At 39.7% G+C, this 19,761-nt stretch overlaps 2 protein-coding genes across 2 annotated transcripts; one reads left to right on the top strand and one right to left on the bottom strand.

Annotated features, from left to right (window-relative positions):
• Nucleotides 1-3,768: 3,768 nt before the first annotated feature.
• LOC5505574 (ubiquitin thioesterase OTU1) lies at nucleotides 3,769-8,804 on the top strand. Its single transcript, XM_001626288.3, has 8 exons — nucleotides 3,769-3,857; nucleotides 3,992-4,118; nucleotides 5,728-5,908; nucleotides 6,011-6,052; nucleotides 6,208-6,362; nucleotides 6,627-6,713; nucleotides 7,817-7,983; nucleotides 8,278-8,804. The coding sequence occupies exons 1-8, from the start codon at nucleotides 3,846-3,848 to the stop codon at nucleotides 8,404-8,406; spliced, it is 900 nt and encodes a 299-aa protein (XP_001626338.3). The 5' UTR covers nucleotides 3,769-3,845; the 3' UTR covers nucleotides 8,407-8,804.
• Nucleotides 8,805-12,539: 3,735 nt separating this feature from the next.
• Nucleotides 12,540-19,562, bottom strand: LOC5505584 (aspartate aminotransferase, cytoplasmic). Its single transcript, XM_001626309.3, has 9 exons — nucleotides 19,403-19,562; nucleotides 18,980-19,170; nucleotides 16,386-16,494; nucleotides 16,082-16,194; nucleotides 15,616-15,720; nucleotides 15,241-15,391; nucleotides 14,841-15,006; nucleotides 14,151-14,293; nucleotides 12,540-13,261 (listed from the first exon to the last, which is right to left on the bottom strand). Exons 1-9 carry the CDS (start codon nucleotides 19,518-19,520, stop codon nucleotides 13,116-13,118), a joined length of 1,242 nt encoding a protein of 413 aa, XP_001626359.2. The 5' UTR covers nucleotides 19,521-19,562; the 3' UTR covers nucleotides 12,540-13,115.
• Nucleotides 19,563-19,761: the final 199 nt, after the last annotated feature.

Raw genomic sequence — 19,761 nt, 5'->3', positions numbered from 1 at the left:
AATGCTTTTCTCAATCATTAAAAATATTTGAACACCTTTTTGCCCAGCATCACGAGCGATCTTAATCCCTTGATTAACCCGTTGATAAAACAAGTCCCATTTTCCGTTTTCACGTAATGGGTAAATGTCTCCAGTCAGTTTGTAAATCAGTTGTGTTCTTTTGGCCACTGATTTGCCAGCTCGCACCACTAGGGGTGCTGTTGGGGATACTACCACATTTGGATGTAATCCATCTGCTGTCACACACTCTCCTGTGACAAAGTTATGTTCGCACTTTGCATTGTCTCCTATCGCCATATTCCCCGACGAATTCATTATGTTGATGTGGTATGTGTTACGCGACCTTCCGTCTGTCACGCAATCTTCAAGATCTTCTTTGCTTGCGTCATTGGAAATTTGAATGGAACCCGAGTTCTCTTTAATGTCGATGTATATATTTTTTGAGAGAATGTTTTTATCTAATTCATCACCTCTTTTGTAGCCCACCACCTCACGTCTCTTCTGTTTGCGAAAGTATTGTGGAATAGATTTCTGTTTCTTGGAATTCGCGCCCACGATTTGATTGGAATTTTTTTTGCGTAGTCTCGGAATCTTGCTTTCCCCGTGACCAGCATCTGTATTACGACGCTTCGAAGGCAAGGCCAACTGCCTATTGGAAGTGTGCGCTCCGTCATCCCCAAGTGTCACCACAAGATTCCCTTTGTTTCGTATGTCGACGCAATAGCTCTCTCTCGGGCCCTCTGTTGCGATATTCACGGCTTCCATTGGCATATCTTGCGAGCCGTAGTCTGAATAATAACCATCTTGTGTATCACTCGACGATATATCTTGAGATTCTTGTTCGCTTTCACTCATATACCCAGATTCCTGGGACTCTGATGATCTCCACCGGCCGCCATGTTTAGTTTCTTCTTCCCCACCAATCTCGACACTTTGGCCCGTTTCACCATGATCTAACGGGTGAGAAAGTGGCTGGGGTTGCTCCTCGAGGCTAAGGTGCGAAATACCAAGCGAATCCATGCAATAAAATGCTATTTCATAGCCTTTTTGGCTTTACTAAAGGTTTTTTTTTAGTAGCGCTAGTTAACAGCCCCGCCATTGAATGGATACTGATACAGCTTCGGGGGCAATATACGCAGAGATCACGTGACCACCCATCACATGCGGACTAACGGGGATTCCCCACAAGGACATTAGAGATTTGGAGGCGTGTATGTGTGTATAACGACAGGGGGGAGGGGGGTCATTATTATTATAACTGTGCACCAATTTGTATTTTCTTTTTGTATTTGCCCTACCCTTCATCAAAAATGTAATGATCTGCCCATAGACATTTCTTATAATTAATAATGGCAATCAACCGAGTGATTTTCAACAACAACATCTACCATACGTTCACATACAAATATGGAAAACTGAGAAATTGTATATGGGTTCCTGAGATTGAAAACGTGAAGAGATCCAAAAGTTTCTCCATTAAAATTTGTTCAGCCCCTAAAATTGAATTTCTATGGAAAAATCCCTCCCCCCCCCCTTCTCAGGTAGAAACAGATAATATCAGGGGTAATGGAGCTGGCCTAAAAGTGGGGTAAGAGGGAGGTGTGTCAATTTAAAGACAAGATTTGGAGACCATATATTATTCATATGCAGGGATATAAGTGAGTGGCGCTGTACCCCAACAGCCATTTGAAACAGAAGCCAGAATACCAATAAATACATACTACTATCTAGGCTAGTTAAATTATGGTCATACCTACGTAAATGTTTGATAAAAGCTAAGGGTTTTCAATGATGACCAACAAAGCTTTCAATAATGCTATAAAATATTGCAGCAGCTAGCACCGTTAAGCATTACAGTGAACCCTATCAGATCTCAATATCACATTTGGGCACTTTTTTGGGCACACACTTTTTCATACTTGTTCCTTTTAGGAAAAGTGCTTATTTGTGGCAGACGCTGATTCATATTTTTTCTCTAAGGTGCTTACTTTGGAGCAAACACTTTTCTGAAGTAATAAAACAAATAATTGGATATCAGTTCTATCAGCAAATTTGGAGAGTGGAAAAAAAATATATATTTATAATTTAAAATAAATATGATAAGAGAAGGGTCATTATTTAACTGGGGGGAGGAGGGGGCTGCTATGTTTGGGAGGAGGGTTGCTATTTTTTTAGCATCAATTTGGGGGAGGGCCTCAATTTTTTATACAGGGTTTAGGGGATGGCTTTATTTTTTGAACAGGTATTCTGATCAATTTCCAACCTCCTAAAAGTCTGGCATTTCACATTTTTCTGAGGAGAACCCCAGACCCCCTACAAAATAGATAAATTAATGTGATGTGCCTTCTGCCTGCATTTTCATGCCTTTCGTTTGACTGGCGTTTAAAATTATTATCATCAATGAATTTACAAATTTCTACTAATTTTTCAGATTGGTTGTACTGGTGGTACATATTTAAGATTTCAGTTGGGAAGGAGCTATAATGCTGTTTTCTATTAAGGTTTTAACATGGATTGCATTTCATATATGTGTGTAAATGGCAAAATTTTCAAGGGGGATCATGCCCGATACAAGATTATTTACACCCCTGCAAAACGGGCTCAAAATCAACTTTTCTCCTGGCTTGGTGGTGTTTAAGGTCAGCTCTGATGGCTATTATGGGTATGGTATGGTAATGTCTAAGTCAGCCCCCCCCCCCCCCCCCCCCACACACACACACACACTTTTTTGTTTTGGTCTGGGTGAGGGCCTTAATTTTTGGTCACCTTTTTGGGGGAGGGTCACCATTTATGGGCATTAGATTGGGGGAGGGCCAGGATTTGGACCAGAAATAAATTAAACTAAACAGCCCCCCCCCTATAAACAATAACCTTTCCCTAATGATATACCTTGCAACTATTCCAAAGCACCTGCGCAGGGCCCGCGGAGCGGGCGTGATCTTGGTATTGCCAACTCTTTGGTCACCTTCATGATAAGTCAATATTCATTCATGTATGTCTTTCCTCTCGCCGATTTCTGGTATTGCTCGGGCAATACCGGCAATACCGGTTCCGCGGTCCCTGCTGCGGTGTTACATCTGAAGGAACTAGTGATACTGGTATATCCTCATAAAAGCTTGGATCGTACCGGGCGCAGCTGAACACACCCAACCCTCGTCCAGCCATTGCCTGGCCAAATACAAAATTCCTGCTCTCTTGGGGGTAAAGATCAATCATCGTGAATCCGACGATACAGAAGGCATCCGATGGCATTTTACCTTCAAGATAACCGTACTAGTCTGATATCAAAAGCTGTGGCTTCTTGCTCTCCTTGTTTATACGACTTCGGCATTTTAGATGCTTCATTTTCGCCGGTGGAAGTAATTTGACTGAGTATCCATAGAAGAATGCTTCAGCAAAGTGTTTGAGAAGCGTGGAAAATGACTGCCTTTCTCAATGTCGCTATATATGTACAGTGAGATCGCACCAGTCCTCCCCTATTGGTACTAGGTAGATGGCTTTTTTTATTTAGTCGCGAAGGGGGGATTGTCGCTCGTAGTTTTTATTTCCAAGTGTTAACGGTCTGTTCGGATTCCGGATGCGATGAGAACCAGTCGTCTCTTCCAGGCGAAGCGAGAGCAGGCGAATAAACATCTTTTCAGCTCTAGGGAGCTTTGAAAGGTCACCAAGGCATTCGCTCATAACAGATATGAGATATTTTTAACAAAGAAACAACATTGTGTTATAGTGATAGTTTTGACATAACAACAAAAGCACAGGTAGCCCATCAAGCTTCCTGCGATAGCCCGCGAGCATGTCCAGCGCCGACGCTATCGCTGGTCAGCAGGGTTGCGAATGTAAACAAAATGGCGGCCCTGGTGCGTGAACGATTTCGCTTTCTCTTTTCATTTGTTCAAATTTATCCAATTATTTACAAAGATCGTATAAAAAATCAAAAAAATCTTGTAAGACCTCGAATCATCCAAATATTCTGACCTTTTGGCTTCTATAGATCTTGAGATGTCAGTTCAAAGGCGGGAAGCGACAAGAAGTATTAGATTTGACGGCCAACTCAACGGTCACCGAGTTACAAGAGAAAATATGGCTGATAACAGACGTACCACCGCACGCACAAAGGGGTAGGAACTTGAGAAATAATGAATAATGGGCTAATCATACATGACATAGGAACCACTCACAGATTTCTATTTGTGTTATAATTTGATACACAAGTTTACCTCGTTCGCAGAGAAAAAAAAAATGCTTAAAATATTTATGAAATGTAGCTCTTCTTGTTTAATGGCTCTCAAGAAGGGATCTCGAATTATACTGAAGTAAATCTTTTATATCGTGTACCAAAATGATTTTCAAAGTTTTTCAGAGCTTGAAGGTTAAGCTTTGAATATTTTGAAATTTAGTCGATACTGTTTGCACCGTCGTGAAAAACATTTTCAAAGTTTGTCAAAATATAAGGGAATTTCTTTAGAGTTGTTTTTATTAACAGCTTCTAATAAAGATTTTTTAGTGTGAATACTACACATGACTACAAACATCTATCTAAAGCCAAGTGAAAATAAACAAATGTTTTCCGTCCCTACCCACATCTTTTTGGGGGGCCACTTCAAAATTGTTTTAACTTTTTTATTTTTAACCAAAAGCCTATAAAACCAGGAAATAACTTGTGCTACTGATTTTGAAAACATTGCAGAAGAACTAAAAACTTTAGTTTCGGTAATATATGACTTGTGAGTTGTGTTTATTTATAAACATTTGATAAATTTTCCCAAATTCCCAACCATCTTGTCAATCACAACTCGTATCTTCTGAGGGATGGGATCATCAAACTATCTGGCCATGCCATGTAGTTAGGGATGAAGTGGAACTTCCTCTAAGTGTCGACCAAGGTCTGATGTACAATATCCTATAGCTTATTTGTAAAACATTTCCCTGTAGGGAACAGCACTCTGCGAATAGTGAATTTAACGGGTTCACCGTTCCGTTGCCATAGAAACAGCAATGTTAACACATGTAACATCTTTAAAAAGTTCATCGCTAGCTGCATGCCATGGCCAAATACTTTATGATCCAATCCCTGTAGCAGAAGTTACCAGTTGTGATTGACAGGATGGTTGAGAATTTGGGGAAATTGTATGGGATCTCCTTACTTTTTCACCTCAGAATCACACAAAACTCTTACTATTTCTTGGGAAGAGTGTAAATACATCTTGTCACTGACATAAAGAAATCAAATTAAAAGCCGACCACCTGCTTGAATTTTTTTTAGACAGCGGGACAGGAAACATTTGTTTATTTTTACTTGGACTAACAAGACATCAAAACCAAGGCAGCAGGCTTTTAACTTTTCTGGTACAGATTTTTGATGAAAGACATATTGATGCAGGTCAAGTAATATTATGGCTTCTAGCATTGGATATTGTTTCCCATTAAACATGAAGTATACCAATCCAGTGATTACTATTTCTTTTATGTTCTGTAAGGATTCAGTAACATATTTATTTTTTATTATTTATTCTACACAAAGTTGACAAATAGCTTTGCTAGTCTTGGCCAACTGTGTATCAAGACAGGATCAAGACAAAATTCAGAGATAAAGAAGTTATATTACTTATTACTTGTTTAGATTAACATTAATCAGCAAAGAACATCTACTGCTGTTATGAACTTTTTTCATCAATTTGTGTATCACTTGACCACCCTATCGCCTAATTTTCAACTTTATGGTTTTAGTTTTGACAGGATTCCCTCCAAGAGAACTAATATTTGAAGACAAAGGTGCCAAATTGAGTTATGTTAATATTCGATCTGGTGACACTCTTATTGTTGAACAAGACACCACAGCACCACGCATTCTCCAAGTTAACCAGTCGCATTCAACAGAAGCCAGTAGAACAGTGCCTTTATCACGAAAGTGAGTTTTGATAACATTGAATATGCTACATTGACTTCATCAATTGTTAATCCAACATATATTACCATTTCTAACTTTCTTTATTTGCATTTGTTGTTTCAGAGTTGTGCCAGCAGACAATTCCTGTTTGTTTTCAAGTATAAGGTATAAGGAACATAAGGATAGTAGTATAAAGGGCTGTGAAATTGCCCCCACGGTGGCTGGTGATTTGATTGTCCACACAATGATAACAGATACATCAAAATGCAAAACTAAGTTGGATTGTAATCTCACGTGATTTTTATCATGACCCATTTCAGCTATCTTCTCACAGGAAGCACAGCTCTTGTCTCAGGCCTCCGGCAATTGATAGCTTGCTGTGTTTCTGAGGATCCTGAACATTACAATGAGGTGTTTCTTGGTAAATCCAATGAGCAGTACTGCAGCTGGATTTTGGATAAGAGTAACTGGGGTGGTAGGTATTGAGGTTATTGTTTTTATTATTTGGAATGAATATTTTACTTCGCAGTTATTGACTATTTTGTGTTTGTACTATCTGTAACATTGTGATTTTTATAAATATTTGAAATTTCCCTGATGGAGAGACAAATATCATTTAACACAAATATTCTCAATTTTACTAATGTACAACAGTATTTGTACATTGTGTTCATTATAACTAACAGACTTGATGATACATTCTGATTCTATTCAACTTTTAATTGACTTCAATTTCCAGGTGCCATAGAACTTTCTATTTTAGCAAAACATTATAAGATGGAGATTGCTGTTGTAGATACAGAATCAGAGAGAATCGATAGGTTTGGTAGGTATTACATAAAGTATCTCCCTTATAAACAGAAATAATAAGGAACCACCATCACCTTTTATTTTTATTTAGCATGATTGCAATTGTTTCCAAGGATTTCAACAGAAAGTGAGTCAAACTATTCGCTAAATCTCACAAAAATGCTTGCTACACAGGTAACAGACAGTATACCTTTTAGGTGGAATAGTGTTAAGGATAATTTTTATTTCTCTTTTGTCAAACGCCCAAAGCAGATTGGCTCCTTGTACAATTACAATTACAATTAAAAATTACAAGTAAGCACCTGAGTAGTTATGGCCGGTCTAGGAATAAATTGATGATATCATCAATTTTGAATGTTCTCTCGGTACCAAGGAATAAAGAGCTTTTCAAATACAGTGGAACCTGGATTTTACGATTCTTCATTTTACGATAACCTCAATTTTACAATAACGTTCCTTTCTCCCGGCGGAAATACAGTGCAATGTATGAGAAATTACCTCGATCTAACGATATTGGATAAATTATCCACTTCTTTATTACATGTGCGGGATGAATCCAATCAAAACCCAATCTGAAACAATTGTAAGTGATTTTAAAGTACTTTGAGATCAGGCCCACACACACTTGGGATATCCGGAAATATGTATTATGCAATTATAGCCAAGCCAAGGTTACCTTTGTCAACCTTGCCTTGCCGTTCTCTTAGCATTTCACAGCGAATGTTAAATTGCCTTGCGTTTTGTGCAGATTAGAAAGGAAAGAAATGGTGATCCTAGTATGACAGATCTTGTTAAACGCAGATTACAGTTTACAGAGAGTCACTGTACAGTCTTACACAGAGTAAAGTTACAATATTATTATTTTGTTAAAGTTGAAAATTAACCCGACCTCGCTACAACGATATTTTCAATGGATTTTCCTTTATATTGTAAAATCGAGGACCTCTTTCTAACGATAGCTCGATTTTACGATACATTTTCTTTCTCCCGAGGCATATCGTAAAATCCAGGTTCCACTTTAGTGTCTATGTCCACCAATACACAGCTGGCAATGCATGGCCCATCCAAAAACCGGGTTTTTGGCAAGAGTTATTTAATTCACTTATTTTTACTTCACAGAGGAAGACAAGGGTTATGAAGACCGTGTGTTTTTGATATATGATGGAATTCACTACGACCCCCTGGGGGTCCATGATGCAAGCGCCACGCCTTTACAGACCATCTTTTCCTGTCAAGAGTATACTCGTCTGACAGAAGCCCTACAGCTTGCCGCTGATGCCAAGAAGGTAATGAGTCCTAGATATTTATACCATCACAAGTTCCATATATATATTTGTAATATTATTTGTAGTGTGTGAATATGAAACATTTTAGTTTTGATACTACTCGACATGCACAAACCAACAGACAAACTCCTCACGTCGTCTTTATCAGTGATAAAGCCTACTTAAAGCATAAATCGATATTGAATAGAGGTTATCCTTTATTTGATTGACAATACACAAAGCCGCAAATTTTTTTATCGCATTCCCTTTATTTTCATTACACCTTTAAGTCTATGTTGTTGTTGTCTTTTCTAGAATCGTCAATACACCAATCTTTCCAAGTTCACATTGAGGTGTCTGGTGTGCAATACACCGCTCACAGGCCAAATCGCAGCTCAGCAACATGCCGTCAGCACTGGTCATACAAACTTTGGCGAGGTGTGACTTGGGAAAAAGCCATAACTATTTTCGTGAGGTTTTGCCACACCCAAACCTAGCCAACTTTGACGAGTTTTTACCATCGTTCTGGACAAATCATTATTTGGGAGGTTTGATATTTTTGGCTTAGGCGCTACCAGCTTTGGCGAGCATTGACATTTCCGAAAGAAGACCTACATATTAGTATGCTCGGTATTGTGACGCTTTCTTTTTTTATGTTATTGTATCTTGTTATCTTACTTTCGTCAATCCATATACTTGTCGTGCGGGCACAAAGTATTATTTGGAATTTGGAATAACCTTTACCTGCCTTATCCGTGCAAGAAAAAATGCCTCAACAGGCAATTTTATTATGAATAATGTAATATTTATTTTTCTCCAAAAATATATTGTATATTCACCTATAAAAAAATAAATGAATTAAAATTTGAAAAAAAAATGATTTTCTAACACTCTGGACTTTTGTTACAAAAATCATATAAAAGTGTAATTCACCCTAGCCTGCGAAGCGGATCAAGGGAAGGGGTGACCCGCTACGCAGGCTAACAAACATTTAATAATTTTTGACTAGCTTTTTCTAAACAGTGTGTAATCAGATTGACATATCTCGGTCGAAACACACATATTATATAGTGACGCACACACGTACGCTTATAGCCAGCGACGCCCAAAAGTGCAAAGACAATTGGGCACAAGCAACTGGCACACAAGTTTCATATAAATTCAACTTTTGTTTTTACAACTGGAATTATAACAATTAACTGTTGTCACAATTCCATTGTTTATTTATCACACACATGTTTGTTGACATTAGCTATTACATTACATTCCTAACAGCGAGTTATTATACCTCAATATTGAAGGTACATGAAGTGTGCAATTATGGTGAGTATAAGGTTTCCTGATCTGATGCGCAATTCACCCATCTAACTAGAGGGTATTTCATGTAGCCTTTTTCTGAGAGTGTTTTATCCTGCTGTTGCTAGATTCCCTGTTATAATGAGCTGCACCCTGTACGCAGGGTGTCCTAGCCAGGTATGGTATCCATAAGTACCCAGCATTCTGAAGCACCAATTACTAGATTTGTCCACCTTATTTAGGCTCTAACAGGATGTTTGTTGCTCTGATTCCTCTTCAACTGCGATGTTATCAATTCCATCGACAGTGTACAAATCCTCTGGATTACGATGCTTGTAAATGATTAAGAAAATCCCAAATCCAAAGATTGTGGCTCCAAAAATAAACATGATAGCGGAAGCGGCCAGCATTGGCCCAGTGTTTTCCACGTAACTGGATATGACAGCCATACCTATTGCTAACGACAGAGTACAAACTCCCACAAAAAAGTGCTGCCATCCTCTTTGTCGCCAGAACTCGGAGAACTCTACGCCTGACTCAACATCAAACTGATTCACGAATAGACGGTGTTTCTTAGAGCAGAGTGCAAAAAGAAGTGAATCTCTGACTAGCAAGAAGTGACTGTTGTCCATCTCCCATCCAAACTCACCCTTCAGTTTGTAGAAGGGACTGCACAAGTACATCGGTAAATTGTTTGTCACATTTTCGTTGTTGACTTCCAAGGAGTATTTTTTGCAACAGCCGAGGTCCCTTTTGAGCTTGACGGTGTATTTTTTGTCTATCTGCCCTACCTTTAGACGAGCTTTCCATGTTGTCGAAGACGGAAAGAAGGTCATCGCCGTGTGTTATACATGAGCGAAGACCGAGTGGTCGAGAGTGGAGAGTTTGCTTTGAATATTGTGATTGTTCGAGCTGTAAATGGAGACGGCCTGTTCCACCTGCAGCGTGTGTTAGCTCAATTGTTTCTATAATGCTCTGAACAGAATCGGAAATCTCTACGCAGGCGATCGCTTCTCACACAAATATTTATACAAAATGTTGAATATTGTTTGCAATACTTCTTGGTTCTAGGGGAGCAACAAGACCATGTCAATACGATTCGATTCTTTGGCGTCTATAATAACTTCAGAAAGCAAATAATAAATATTTTATCGTATATCAAGTTTATTCAAGATAAGAAAGACGTTATTCAAATAAAAACCCGCGTATAATATAAAACAACGATGGGACAAAAAATAGCAGTTTTTTTTTTCAGTTTTTTTCTGGTTCTTACATTGAGTCGCGAAAAGTTGCGCTGTGTAAGTACAAATTTTTCAATAGAAAACAAAAACAGGTCTCTTATGAACAAAAACTAGCATTTAGTGACAAATCTCTATTATGACTTTTCGTAAAACTCATCTATTATGTATACAAGAGTGGGGGTATAATGCATAGAATAATTATATATTGTTATAGCAGACTGGCGTGTTTCTACCTAAATATGCATGTTGGTATAGTATGATTTCTCTGGTTATCATGCTCGTGTTGATCCTGTTGGTTTAGCTAGGGGGCGAATACCGTGTTTCCAGGGATACCACAGGAAATCCAATCTATTCGGACACCATTATTTTATCGCAATTTACATGTGCCCCCAACCCCCGTATTTTTTCAAAAATCATAAGGAAATGACTGGTAAGGGAGTGGCTGGTAAGGGAGTGGCTGGTAAGGAAATGACTGGTAAGGAAATGACTGGTAAGGGAGTGGCTGGTAAGGAAATGACTGGTAAGGGAGTGGCTGGTAAGGAAATGACTGGTAAGGAAATGACTGGTAAGGGAGTGGCTGGTAAGGAAATGACTGGTAAGGGAGTGGCTGGTAAGGAAATGACTGGTAAGGGAGTGGCTGGTAAGGAAATGACTGGTAAGGAAATGACTGGTAAGGAAATGACTGGTAAGGAAATGACTGGTAAGGAAATGACTGGTAAGGAAATGACTGGTAAGGGAGTGGCTGGTAAGGAAATGACTGGTAAGGGAGTGGCTGTGCTCCCCCCCCCCTTCCCCCAAATATTGATGTTTCTCTACAACCATTAACGAAAAATCCGGCATGAGTTTTCTCTTGGTCACATTTGACATTAGGAGGATCATGGAGTATTTACCCTTGTCTAGCCCATGAGAAACTACGTAATTTAGGCTCTTTTTTTGGCGTAAACTAGGCAGTTTCTTTTACGTCCGAGATAACAGGATTAAAACTTTGACCTTTTACTTTTGCTAGGGGATGGGGTGGAGGTTAAGAGCCGGGTATACTGTGGGGTGGAGGGTAAGAGCCGAGTATACCATGGGGTGGAGGGTAAGAGCCGAGTATGCTATGGGGTGGAGGGTAAGAGCCGAGTATACTTTGGGGTGGAGGGTAAGAGCCGAGTATACCATGGGGTAGAGGGTAAGAGCCGAGTATACTATGGGGTGGAGGGTAAGAGCAGAGTATACTATGGGGTGGAGGGTAAGAGCAGAGTATACTATGGGGTGGAGGGTAAGAGCCGAGTATACTATGGGGTGGAGGGTAAGAGCCGAGTATACTTTGGGGTGGAGGGTAAGAGCCGAGTATACTATGGGGTGGAGGGTAAGAGCCGAGTATACTTTGGGGTGGAGGGTAAGAGCCGAGTATACTATGGGGTGGAGGGTAAGAGCAGAGTATACTATGGGGTGGAGGGTAAGAGCAGAGTATACTATGGGGTGGAGGGTAAGAGCCGAGTATACTATGGGGTGGAGGGTAAGAGCCAAGTATACCATGGGGTAGAGTGTAAGAGCCGAGTATACTATGGGGTGGAGGGTAAGAGCAGAGTATACTATGGGGTGGAGGGTAAGAGCCGAGTATACTATGGGGTGGAGGGTAAGAGCAGAGTATACCATGGGGTAGAGGGTAAGAGCCGAGTATACTATGGGGTGGAGGGTAAGAGCAGAGTACACTATGGGGTGGAGGGTAAGAGCAGAGTATACTATGGGGTGGAGGGTAAGAGCCGAGTATACTATGGGGTGGAGGGTAAGAGCCGAGTATACTATGGGGTGTAGGGTAAGAGCCGAGTATACTATTGGGTGGAGGGTAAGAGCCGAGTATACTATGGGGTGGAGGTTAAGAGCCGAGTATGCTATGGGGTGGAGGGGGATCTTTCTATGCTTTTGCTTGGAAGAGGGGGGGGGGGGGTTAATGTGAGGTGGGATGGAGTTAATTTTTTAGCTCCGCATTCTGATAACATACAGGCTTGGACATGGCAGAAAAACAAAACAAAATAAAACAAAAATAAAATAAAATAAAACAGACAGAAGAAGTTTTTATTTCAATTATGCCATGTTAACAACAGTATTACTAGATAAAAAATCAAAGGAGTCGATAGACATTGTACGTCGCAGAAAATTGCACCATGTTCACTCAACACATATTTCATACTTTAATAAGAATCCTCATAACATATTATATTTTATCTAGTCTTGATTAACAGCGGAATGACGTCATCAAGATGGCGTCACTACAATAACAAAAAATGCAGCCTTCGTCACAAGCATTCGCGTCCTTATCACAAGGAAAAAATAATCAAACAAACAGGAACGCTTGTTACACAGGCTGCTAAGAATGACCGATGATCAAGCTTGCGCTGTGTGCAAACTCAAATAATATACCTCTCACAAACACATGGAGAACAATTTGATGCAAGACAATGTCACACTTATTCTGAAAGTTAAACATCAAGTTTTCCATATCCTTTTATCTGAACTACCTTTTGCAGGCCAACAAACAAGAGATGCCAGTCCCCCCACAGAATGAGGGCGATTTCCAACCGCGTGTTGTTAAAGGGGGTGTTCCGTTGGGCATGTCCTGTACTAGCAGGCTCACACCTCATCCTTGTGGGTGACCACGTCATGGATGGCGCGCGCAACATACTCCACGTTAGCAGGGGTCAGGCCGCAGATGTTGATGCGACCACTATCAAGGAGGTAGATGTGGTGCTTCTCTGTTAAACGCCTCACTTGTTTCACTGCGAGTGGAGAACCAGTTGGTTAGGGAAATGTTAACGTCGGCTGGATATAGAGATTAGGGGTACAGATAGAGGTTAGGACTTCCGAGACTAGACAATAGCAGACGTACATGCTTGTATTCTATATTAGTCTTAGTCTGTATACAGTGCAGACTAGTGCATACACATAGGTCTAGTAGATGATATGCGACCGACTAGCGTGTAAAGTCACGTACAGCAGGACGTTGTGAAAGGCAACGTGACAGCCTCATGGTTACAAGTGGCAGCCTTGAGATAGAGACCTTGGCCCGGTTCCTAGAAAGCAGGTTAGCGCTTATCCACGGATAAATATATTAACGAGATATTTGATTGGATAACAACCTTATTTAACTCTGGGTTAGCGTTAACCTGCTTTCTAGGAACCCGACCCTGAAGGATAGTTAGTGACACCCTCGTGGGTAGAACACAAAGGATGACACTTGGCACTCTGTTGTGAGGGACACACGAAAGATAGTACGTGATGACCTCGTGCATAGAGACGTGATGAACGTGAAAGTCTCATGGTTACAGATGTGACGGATAACAAGTGACAGCTTCGTGGATCGCACGTGCCACGTTTTCCACATTGTTTGGCGTCAGAGCACTGATGTTGATGCGTCCGTTGTTCAGCAGGTAGATGTGGTGCTTGCGTGTGAGGAAGGCAACTTGTTCCTCTGCAGTGCACAATACACACCACCTAAGCTTTCACAATAGCCCAAGTTCTATGGGTCATGTTAGGACTGGGATCTGGGCTATTTATCATTTTAAAATCATGGCCCAAAATTAAAGATTCCAAGACAAGGGTGTGCTATAGCTCGGGGAACTAAAGACATGACATGTTATAATGACCTAGTTAGCTTTTCTCACTTACGGTTAAGTCCAGTAAAGCTGAACATGCCACGCTGGTCAATCACGTGATTCCAAGTGCCAGGGGTACCGAGTTCCTTGAGTTTGGAAAAGAGGGCCTGTCTCATCTGCAGCATCCGCTGACCCATTGTGTGCACGCACTCGCGCCTAACGTACAGAGGTGCAAATAATAGATAAAACCTACTGTCTTCATGTACACACTCCCGCCTAACGCATAGAGATACAAATAATATATAAAACCTACTGTCATGTAATCCTGCCTAATACATGCATTAAAAAATGAAACAATGGTTGAGACCCCTGATTTGTATGTACTCATGCCTTAAGGCTCTATCACACATGGAGCGCGCACCCGCACAGCACACAGCAATGCCACACACACACACCCTTTTTAAAGAAACTTGTCAAATAACAAAACAAGTAAGTCATATGTGTCATGTCCCATGTTAGTTTTGTTTTGTGTCTTACGAATCTGGCATTATATTTTAGTGTGGTTACATAAGGTCACCACATAAGTAGATAGACCCGCAACACAATATATTGTGGAAGTATCACAACCTGATATGTTGACCATAACCCCCTAATTACCACTGAGGTGTATAATGTTTAGAGTAGATTGTTAACACACACCCCCATCCAAGGACATTGCTACAATTGGACTATTTATAAGGGCTATTACAACTTGAATGTTTACCATTCGGCTTGCAAGGTGTCATTACACAGGATGGTGGCCACGATGCGGGCACCATGGTTAGGTGGGTTGGACCACATGGGCCTGATAAGCGCCTTCATCTGGCTCCGAATACGCTCAGCACAGTCATCATCAGATGTCACAACACAAACATTCCCAGCCCTTTCATCTGCACACAAAGACAACAACACAATCAGCAACTAAAGCCAAACAACCATCCAGGGGGTCTATGGGCATGCTTCTCTAGGGAATTTTTTTTTTTTTTTTGGAGGGGCCATCTTCGTACATGACGACTTTTTTGAGGAAGGGGAAGGGAGTAGTTTAAAATGGGGATGTTGAAAAGGTGATCCCAATATCAAAATGGGCAAAATAAAAATATTGTGAATCAAACAGCAACACTTACTATAGAGACCAAAGTTCTTGGCAAATGACTGGGCTGCAATTAGCTCAAATCCCTGTGAAGCAAAGTAGCGGACAGCCCAGGCATCCTCATCAACGTCACCGGATGCAAATCCCTGGTAGGCCGTGTCAAAATATGGGAATAGCTGCCTCTTCTACAAACACACAAGAAAATATGCAATCTATATTACATAAATATTGGCATCAGTTTTCTTGCCATTGCATTCCATATCTGGTTGTTTTTCAGGTTTAATTTAAGCCGCCTTTTATTTTAGCAATTCGCTACACACCATCTAAATAGACCATTAATAGCTTAGCCAATCAGAATGTAGGATTTGTGATAGACGTCTAGTTGGTAAATTCTAAAGAATGTGTGTACCTTCATGATGTCAGCAATCTTGACCCACTGGTCATGTGACAAGTCGACGCCTGTAGGATTATGAGCACACTCATGAAGCACGATAATAGAACCCTCTGGAGCTTTCTAGATTCATGAATAGGAAAAAAAGAACAAACAAAAAGCAAATAAGAATTAAAAAACTAAAAGTTAATGCATGCATGCAAAACATTCCCTGCAATGTGTTTTTGTTTGAGTACAGTAACGGTGGTTGTAACTTAGCCTTCACACACTATTCTGCTACTCAGATTTCACTAGAAAACAGTTGGTTGGATGACACATCACATTTTGACACACTTTTACATTTTTTTCATGTTTTCCATTAAAAGCATTTGAGATTGTTATGTAATAGACTTAAAGTAAACCGGTGACAATACCGCTTTAACAGAGTGTGTATTTGCCTAGAAGAAATTGAAGCATGCTTAACAAATACCCAGAATCACTTTACCTCCAGATCTTCCCACATGGCATCAAAGTCAACAGAGCACGTCTCTGCTTTGTAGTAGCGGTACTCCCTGATGTCGGTGAAGCCAACAGCTTTCAGGGTTTTTAAATGGTTTCCTGAATATAAAATAGAATAGTGTATAAAGGATGCCAAAGTAATAGAAAAAGACAAAAAACAAAGAGATCTTTCATGATTAATGCACAAAGCATTAAAAAACTTTTTCATGCTGTTCATTTTAAGGGTGAAATGTTTGATGCACAAACCTACATGAAGCAACAAACATTTAAGTCATCTACTGTATGCTCACCCCAAGTCGGTTTAGAAATGTAGGCAGTCTTGCAGTTATAAAACTGATACAGGAACTTAAGACCCAGGAAAACACTTCCTGTTCCAGAAATAGACTGGATACCACAAACCTATAACAAACAAATATGTCTATGGATTATAAACTGGATCCCACATAGCTGTAACAAACAAATAAGTTTAGTTTCAGTCTCAGTTTCAGTTTAATCTTTGTTTATCGAGGGTAACATATTTAACCGAATATACAGTTTTCTAACATATGGCCCTCACTTATAAGACACTCATAAATGCTGTATGCTCACTAATAAGACACTCATAAATGCTGTATGTACAATTATTTAAAATTATTATTATATACTGTATGTGTTAACATGTATTTTTACCGCTATTGCATCCAGAAGAGATTTGAGAAATCATAAACAAAACATCACCAACAATAAATGCATATAATAGTTCCCCACATATAAGAACCTGCCTTTTACAAGGTTAGCCTAAACATTTATGATAATTTCTTTCTGTAAGATTCTCATATAAATGGTGTATAAAATACCAAATTTTAGCCTAAAAGCTTCTTAATTTCAAAGTTCTTATATGTGGGCAGCTACTGTATGTTGCAAACAAACATTCTCAAGCCAGCTATTGCTTTGGGATATGAATGAAAATAAATAAAATAAAGCCATGAAAATAAATAAAAAATAAGGCCATGGGCCTATAACTTTTTCAGCTGGCCTATTACATAATGATTATATAATAAAATATAATTAAAATAAGTATTACACATATTAAAAGCTTTAGTGAGATCAGAACGAAGATAGATTAGGATAACATATATTTTTACTATTTTGTAGGGTTTTCACACCGTTTTGAATTGACCATTGTTGCGAGAGCGAGCGCAGCGAGCAAGAGTAACACTAGTTTCGCTTCGCTAGCGATATGGGCTTCCTGTGTAACAAGCCGCCGCCATTTTAGAAGCACAAAACTCCCGTAAGTCTCCTCCCTAAAAAACATTGTTATTCTACATGCATGCTGGATTTGGACGTTGAGAGTCTGTGTGTAATTAGATTTGGGCTCCCTTTGGCAGTCTGTGATATAAAAGCGGCCACGATTTTTCGCACACGTTCTTGTTAACAATAATGTTGAAAGCTCCTTCTTCTATCGCGAATACGATGGCGATATCAAAGAATTATTTGGTAAGTATGACGACTTATGACTCTATGTTTTGCGGGGTTTGCTTATCATGGCTTTTGAAGTTTGTCATTTGATGATCTAAGAACTCAGATAATCAAACTAGCCCCTCACCTAAGGGCAAAGAGAAAGGTATTCAAACAGCCCAAATCCCATTGCCTGTCGATTGTACTGTAAGGCTTTGTTTATAAATGCAACTGAGAGAAATAACTTTATGAAGGGAAGACAAACCAACCAAATTTCTAAAACGACGGGTAAATAATAAGCTTTCAGTAGATCTCTGTGTCATTTGATGAGACTTGTGTATAAGGGGAAATGTAAAATCAATCCAAGTAATCTCATTTCTCTGCTCCATTTCTCGGCCCTTTTAATATGAGACATAAAATTGTTTTTTTTTTATTTGATACTGGGTTCGCAGTATTTTATATTTTGAGTCTATTTTTCCACAGCAATGTACAGTCCAGAACTACTATGATTGCAAATCATTGCCCTAGAAATAAAACAAAATTGTTTGCTACATTATTTTAAACCAAGGCAAACACAGCCACGGAGGTGACACAGAGATTCTTTAGAAATCAGTGGGCTCCAGTGAATACTGCAGTGTACTTACATGCAGAAGCTATTGTTAGGGAGAAGCAGGAGATCATAAATTCTGTATAGTTCACTATATGTTAATAAATGAGCAGTAATCTTTTCAGTAGCTATTATCATGGCCACCACTTAGACCCAAATGGCTTACTGCGTATGTACAGGCATGCAGCTCGGGGTGGGCACACGGGTTGTGCCTTTCCCACTCAACCACCAAAAAGCAGTCTTTTTAAAATATACTTACTTTCCATATCTATGACTGCACATCCCCTCCGCAACTAATCAGATTGTTTGTTATGGTTATTAGACTTCACCTTTCCTTTTCTAGACATACAAAGCCTCCAATTAAATAATTTCTTTTGTTTAATAAAAATAAGACTACAAGTAATTTGTTTATGTTCTATTTCTCTTATAAAACAAACAGAGAAACCATGAAACAAAGGGTTAGTGATCAGCCAAGACAGTGGCTGCAAAGAAAAGGGGGTCTTGCATAAATCTGGCTTATGGATGTGCGAACTGCCCCACAAAAATCTAAAAGAATATATATTCAACCCTTGCAATTGAATGACCAACCAATTTACGAGCTCGAGCAACGTCACTTCTCCACGAGAACTTCTCGTACAATTATTTGGCAAAAAAGGAGACAGCTGCTAGGTTACCAGAAACTTCCTTGCCATTGTGTTAAAATCAAACAACGCTGTAACAAACACAATCTCCAGAGTTAACTTGACCTGCTAATCAATTGTTGTTGTTGTTGTTGTTGTTTTTGTGTATTGTTGTGTATATTGTGATAAATTATTAACTCGGGTGATTTAGCCTACTTACCCTGTTCTGTGCAATGGCCGGGTGATCGCCGCCTAAGAGCAGTTTGCAGGCGATATCGGAGAACTGTCTAAGTCCGTCAATGCCTAGATATTCGTGGTTCAGGGTTCCATCAGCGATTCCTTGTGCAAGTTGAGTCTCCACCTTTGAGACAACGGGCAGCACCCAAGGTTTGCCGTCATTATCGCGATATGCTGCAACAAGAAACATTCAATCACAGCTGAATACTAAACATTCGCAGTACTATACCAATACTCAAAATAAAAAGAGAGGACTATTTCGTACAGTGCTAACGAGGAAACAATCAACCGAAGTGTTTTCCTCCCCAGGGGTCATTCTCTAGTTTTCAAAGCTCCCGTGCATGGAAAACAAAAACCAACCACCAAGCGCAGACACTATAAAGCAATCTAGAAATCCTCAACTCACCTCCAACGCCCAAGTTAATCTTGCTTGGGTCCTTATCTTTGTTATAGCAGGCCATGACATGGAAGACATGGTCTGTGGGGACGAGAGGAACGTCTTTGAAGAGGTTAGTGGAAGCCATTTCTACCCGCTAATCTGCCACCGTGGATCACGAGTAATTATCGACTGACTGATGAGTGTATTGTTGTCGATATATGATCGCCAAGGCTGATTCTAATCTAAAAAAGCTTCACAAAAATAAATTGTATTGATGTTAACCACCTAAGATAGCAATTACATTTCCCTTCAGTTTTCAACGTTAACTTCTCTATTTTTTTATCATATATTTTATTTTGCTCCATCGTCTATTCGGCCTCCGAGAC

The sequence above is a fragment of the Nematostella vectensis genome, chromosome 6 (assembly GCF_932526225.1).
Source record: "Nematostella vectensis chromosome 6, jaNemVect1.1, whole genome shotgun sequence".
NCBI classification, from domain to species: Eukaryota; Metazoa; Cnidaria; class Anthozoa; order Actiniaria; family Edwardsiidae; genus Nematostella; species Nematostella vectensis.
The sequence above is the reverse complement of the archived record's forward strand: the minus strand, read 5'-3'. Positions and strand labels throughout refer to the sequence as shown.

What these genes read in the sequence shown, in the direction of transcription:
- LOC5505584 (XM_001626309.3), bottom strand. Translation starts at nt 19,520, where the DNA reads ATGGCTTCCACTAACCTCTTCAAAGACGTTCCTCTCGTCCCCACAGAC. An exon ending in CCATGTGGGAAGATCTGGAG is followed by an intron (nt 15,721 to 16,081) that starts GTAAAGTGATTC and finishes TCATGAATCTAG; the next exon opens with AAAGCTCCAGAGGGTTCTAT. An exon ending in GACACCTTGCAAGCCGAATG is followed by an intron (nt 14,294 to 14,840) that starts GTAAACATTCAA and finishes TCTGTACGTTAG; the next exon opens with GCGCGAGTGCGTGCACACAA.
- LOC5505574 (XM_001626288.3), top strand. An exon ending in AGAGAGAATCGATAGGTTTG is followed by an intron (nt 6,714 to 7,816) that starts GTAGGTATTACA and finishes TTTACTTCACAG; the next exon opens with AGGAAGACAAGGGTTATGAA. An exon ending in TTGCCGCTGATGCCAAGAAG is followed by an intron (nt 7,984 to 8,277) that starts GTAATGAGTCCT and finishes TGTCTTTTCTAG; the next exon opens with AATCGTCAATACACCAATCT.